The sequence below is a fragment of the Gouania willdenowi genome, unplaced genomic scaffold (assembly GCF_900634775.1).
Source record: "Gouania willdenowi unplaced genomic scaffold, fGouWil2.1 scaffold_345_arrow_ctg1, whole genome shotgun sequence".
Classification (NCBI taxonomy): Eukaryota; Metazoa; Chordata; class Actinopteri; order Blenniiformes; family Gobiesocidae; genus Gouania; species Gouania willdenowi.
In genome coordinates this window covers 24,952-30,951 of record NW_021145108.1, presented here as the reverse complement: position 1 = coordinate 30,951, position 6,000 = coordinate 24,952, and the positions used below count along the sequence as shown (strand labels likewise).

The following is a 6,000-nucleotide window of genomic DNA, read 5'->3' as shown; positions in this document are numbered from 1 at the left end:
TATTGGATTGAAATACCAAAGTTCAAACTCACTAACGTGTCCTGATTCAGTATATAATCCTTTTCATTTCAATAAAACAGCAGCTCAGGATTAAAAATAAATAAATACGAGATTAAACCGTCAGGGCTCTAATTATAATGAACAAGTTCAATATTTCTGTTATTGCATCCTTCCATTTCACCATAACAAGATGATATCAGTCAGATTGAGCTGTTTGTCATTCAAAGAAGTGCTTTGTTTCCCCAGGAACCTTGAAGCTTTGAACTAGTATTTATCATAAAAATGTGCTCTTTTTTATTTCAGTGAAGTACATGAAGCTTTATTCATATTTACATCTTAGTCGTTTACATAAAATACCTTCTTGTGAAGAAAAGCCACACCTGGAGCCACTGGTGCTCCTGCTGCACCTTCTGTACTTAGCCTGGAATCCATCCTAATCTCCTTGTATTATTATATCATGTTTAATACAGGCGATTACAAAAAGTAAGGAAGTGGGTGTGGCTTATCTCCAGGCTAGTCAGGGGTAATCATTGTGTTCCTTACTTGACGTGTCCAGTTCCTGATGAGGTGAGCAGTTCTGGTTGTGTGGGGAGAATCTGACTCTATAGACTTCTTGTGAGGATGCCTTGCACCTCAGCATCACTTCCTCATGTCTCCAGTCCCACAGAGTCAGCATGTAATCTGGGGCTCCGCCCACACTGGCCAGTATGCTGCCATCCAGGTTAAAGTCCACAGAGCTGTACACTTGCTCTGTGCCTCCTGCACACATGGCAAATAAGAAAACAGCCTCCATCATCCAAAATGACAAAAATGCTTAATAGATATTATGTATCATGTTTACCTCTGAGGATGTGGTAGAGTCTCAATGAGGGATATTCATAGACGAGTATGAGAGGCTGGTTTCCCTTCTCAGCTATGACAAAGTACTCATTACTGGGATGAGCCTACACACAAACATACATAAAGATATACATGTGATTAATATTAGTCACAACAAAAGAAGCTGGTCAGAAAACTGGGGACAGAAGACTGGAAGTGGCCTACATTACAGGTACTTTGTTAAATATACATTTGTTGAGCAGAGTATGCATGATAACATCGTCAGTGTGTCAGGAGATCAGCTTACTGTGATAGCACCTATTCCTTCTCCGCTGCAGGAACGCAGGTATCTCTGCTCCTTGGTGTGAACTTGCAGCAGTACAAGCAGGTTTCCTGCTATAAACACTAGAGTTCTGTCATCCAGCAGCATCAGGTTTGATCTGCGCTCGCTGTCATAACCAAAGGAGTGACTGAGGGACGGATGGATGAGGACCATAACCTGGTAATGCACTGTTGACTACAGCCTCACTTTATACAGTTACACATACTTCTGCCAAACTTACAATTATGACTTCAATTATCCATGTTCAAATACAACTAAATTGATTATGTTGACCAGCATTTTTTCCAATTACAATTATTATTTTCCCCCTGAAATCAATTACAATTACATCCTAAATGACTAAAGTTCAATTACAACTAATCACACTTACTGAGCCTTTAATAAAACAAAAAGCCCATAAAACGTAACTGTACTGTTCTCACTACGTGTTGTATACGCCCAGTATGTTAACGCAGATAAACAGCAAGCCAAACTCGAATTTACGAGCCAGGTTCAGAGCGTCTTGCTCCCTTTATTCACAAAACCTTGTGACATGAAGACTCATGCTATTACGAGTGAAACTGCAATAAAGCAAAACACAAAATAAAATGTACACAATTAACCACTTGGTCTTCTTGCAAAAATATAAACATTTAAATCACTACTAAACCATTAAACAAATGCAATGTCATGTAGACATGCTTACAAGATGTAAAAAGTAACAATAATATTTCTGCTGTTCCATTATGTACCACAAGATGGCGTTTTTTGCATGGCAATACAATCTAATAGCAGTATTTTCAAGCCACAAAAACGAACTCTTTAAACACACATAAAGTATCTAAAAGTTATACAATCAGGTTACTTTAGCTCTTAAACAAAGTATATACTCACAGCCATTGCTTTCTGAAGTGTAGAAGAACTTTAAACCAGGAAGATGTAGCTGTATGTATGTGTATATCCACCATTACACTGCACACTGACGCTAGCTGGCAGGTTTATTACCCATGATACCTTGCAACTCTTACAAGCCTCTTCAAAATAAAATACACCTTTGGGTAATATTAATGTGCATTTGTGCTTTTAACATTACAAACTAAACTGGAAGACAACAATTATAATCAACTATTTTTAAGAAACAAATTAAACTATTTATTAACCTGCATGATAATGCCACTACTTGAATACTTTACTCATTACTGGTCATTCTCAAGGAGAAGAATGACTTCAGAGATGGGCCGCAGAAAAGTCTTTGCGGTTCCCTGGGATGATATCCTCACCTCAATCTTGCGCACCTTACCATCACTGCTGGGGAATGTTGAGGTGATTATAGCCATTGGCCATGCATTTCGAGCAGCTTGTGATTGCTTCAGGAGCACAATATCTCCAGGTTGCAGGTTGCTGCAGGTCTTAAGCCACTTTCGTCTTGAGTGAAGGGTGCAGATTTATTCGTCTCTCCAGCGACTCCAAAATTCATTGGCGAGGGCTTGTACCTTTTTCCATTGACTTTTGACAAGTCTTTTCCAACGAATTCTCTTGGTGGAGGAAGAACAGGTGGTTTTTGTGTCAGAAGCATTGCAGGTGAAAGCAGAAATGGTGTGAGGGGTCAGATGAAACTGGGACCAGCGGTCTTGCATTGATTCTGGCCACCGCCAGAGATGGGATATTTCCAAAAACATGAACACATGCGGTATTCTAGCACCTCTTGGCACAGATCATTGTCTTTGTGCCAAAGGAATCTTAGATAGTCTCTGTGATCAGGCTTCACAAGAAATCCATAAAACATCTGTTGGATGTCAGCTGTGATTGCGACGGGCTCTTTCCTAAACCGCAGCATTACACCAAGCAGAGTGTTGTTTAGGTCAGGACCTGTTAGTAGCACTGAATTAAGGGAAACACCTTGTTGTTGAGCACTCGAGTCGAATACAACGCGTATCTAACCAGGCTTCTGCGGGTGGTACACTCCGAAGATGGGCAGATACCAGGACTCTGTTTCTTCACTGATGGGGGGTGCAATTTCAGCATGGTTGTTTAGAAAAATCTCATCCTCAAAAGACATGGCACACTTGTTATCGCTTTTTGTACTTTCAAACACCTTGTTTCCGAAATCGTCCTCTCACGATGAAGGTCTAAGGCTGCATGAGGGCTGGCCATTCTTATGCTCCCCGCCGTGCCATAATTTTGCTTTAACACTGATGGCGTTATGGCAAGGAGTGAGAAGAGAAGGGCGTCCATTGTGCAGAATGTGGGTTTGGAACACACTTACAGTTGGTTTATGAGCTCTGTTGATACACGCTTCGCCTACAATTACCCAGCCTAAGTCCAAACGTTGAGCATAGGGCGCATTTTGTGGACCATTCACATACTCCCTTACTTTGTGCACTTGAATCATGTCGCGACCCAGCAGGACTGTCATTCGAGCATCGAGATCCAGCTTTGGGATGAGAGGGGCGATGTGCATTAAGTGGCTATGTGCAAGCGCTACTTCTGGTGTTGGTATTTCGCTCCTGTTAACAGCTATCTCACTGCATTCGATTAGAGGTGGGAGGTTCAGAGATAAACCACCATTAACTGCCTCAACTTGGAATCCCACGGCCTCTCTGCCTATCATCTCTATTGTGCCTGCACATGTTTTCATGAGATAAGGTGTGAGACTGCCTTTTATGCCAAAATGCTTGAAGAATTCTGGACAAGCTAGCGATCGATTACTCTGATCATCGAGAATAGCATAAAGCTTGACAGAACGCTCTGGCTGATTTGGAGGGAAGACTCGAACTAGGCAAACCTTAGAGCAGGAGTGACGTGGGCGGCCCTCACCACAGATTTCTGTGCACCTCGCTGTCACTTCTGATAAACTGGTAGCTTGTGGTTCTGTATCAGCCTGGGGTGAGGCAGGAAGATAAGATGTTGGTGAACGTATAGACTGGGGCGAATTGGAATGCATTGCAGAACAGTGTCTGGCTGTGTGGGCAGGAGAGCAACACAGGAAGCAGCGTCTGTATTCTTTCAAAATGTTTCTTTTCAACAGAGGTTTTGCTCTGAATGATCTACATTTAGTGAGGGGATGCATCTTCTTGTGAATGGGTCAATAAGATGTTTGATCACTGTCCTTTGAGTTTGGGTCAGCAGCTGGGGCAACATCAGTTTTACGGACTGATACAGCTGTCTGTTGTGTGCTGTGTTTGAATGGAGCTCTCTCACCTTTATTCCATGGTTGGCTGTTGGATGGTAGAGCAAAACTTGGATCATTTCTAGCTGTTGCCTGCTCGCAGATGAAGTCCACAAAAGAGGAGAAAGGTGGGAACGTCACACCATAGTCTCTTTTGTCTCATATCTAGTCTCTTATCTATTTAGCAATAAACTTCATAATGTATATATATATATATATAAAATATAAGTAATTATGTATTTAGTAATACACTTCATAATATATATGAATTTGCATATATATATATATATACATACATGTATATTATGAAGTGTATTGTTAAATATATTTAATAATACATTATTATGAATAATATATTAATGGATGCATAAGGATTTATATGTAATTATATATATTTTTAATACACTTTATAATAAATGTGCATATATATGTACAAATATATTTTAAAATGTTATGAAATATATAATTACATATATTAGTATATATGTGGGTAATTATATTGTCATTTATTTTTCATTATATGGAAAGCGGCAATTCCTGATGTATTTTGCAATATACTGTAATATATTATTGTTTATATTTTATACATATATATATTATATATAATTAAATAAATATTTTTCACACAGTAATACATTGATAGCCAATATATAGAGAAATATATTTTCTTTGCATAAAGGGTTTATGATGCTCTACACAGTGTTTATTAACCATTTACAAAATATTATAAACATCTGATCCAACTTTACAATAACTATCCAGTTAATGATTGTAGACGTTTTATAAACCTATTATTAACCATTAGTAAAGTATTAATGATCTAAAACATGTTTTATAAAGCATTAGAAAGGGATTATTATCTTCAGGTCCAACTTTATAATAACATCCAATTAATAATAATATTAATTGATACTTCATAAAACATTTATAAACCATTAACTAATATCTGATCCATGTGTCTCTGTAATGTTTATATATGTTTGATAAACCATAATCAAGCTTTACTTTACACTTTATAAAGTAAATAAAATGTTATAATGTGTGCATCAATAAACTGTTAATATAACATCAATTATAGCATTACAAATCATTAAAAAACATGATTAACTATCATTTCATTGTTAAAATAAATTACTATGAACTAAATGTTAATTAACTATTTGCTGGTTTAAAAACACTGTCTTATAATTGAAGGGACATTTGTTTTACTTTTTTACTTACAGTAAAGTACATTTAGTAGCATGTACTTTTTTACTTTTACTCAAGTAAGGGAGCAACTTCAATACTTTTACTTTTACCAGAGTTATTTTTATTCAAGTATCTATACTTTTACTTGAGTACTGAAGACTAGTATTTTTGCCACCCTTGCAAAAAACACAAATTAGACCATTATGTGAGGTACTCATGCAGTGCCCTATCCTTTCACAGACCTGATCCATAATAAATCTTGCCATGATTACCTTGCATTCAGTAAACATAAACTTAAAAAGGAAAAGATGAAATCTTGCAATTGTAACTTAATTTATTCTTACACAAAGGCATCTGTATAAAATAAATGTTCTGCCAAAATGAACAATTTTTTTTTTAAATTTATTAACACAAAATAATTCAATTCAAAATAATAATAAAAAAATATAACTACATTTATGAACTCTGAAACTAAGAAAAGAACCAGCATTCAATGCTGTTT

The 6,000-nt window shown here is 37.0% G+C and overlaps 1 protein-coding gene across 1 annotated transcript; it reads right to left on the bottom strand.

Moving 5' to 3' along the window:
• Positions 1-517: 517 nt before the first annotated feature.
• LOC114459783 (cilia- and flagella-associated protein 44-like) lies at positions 518-2,078 on the bottom strand. The gene is made up of 4 exons (XM_028441929.1): positions 2,036-2,078; positions 1,127-1,329; positions 842-944; positions 518-759 (listed from the first exon to the last, which is right to left on the bottom strand). Exons 2-4 carry the CDS (start codon positions 1,313-1,315, stop codon positions 518-520), a joined length of 534 nt encoding a protein of 177 aa, XP_028297730.1. The 5' UTR covers positions 1,316-1,329; positions 2,036-2,078.
• Positions 2,079-6,000: the final 3,922 nt, after the last annotated feature.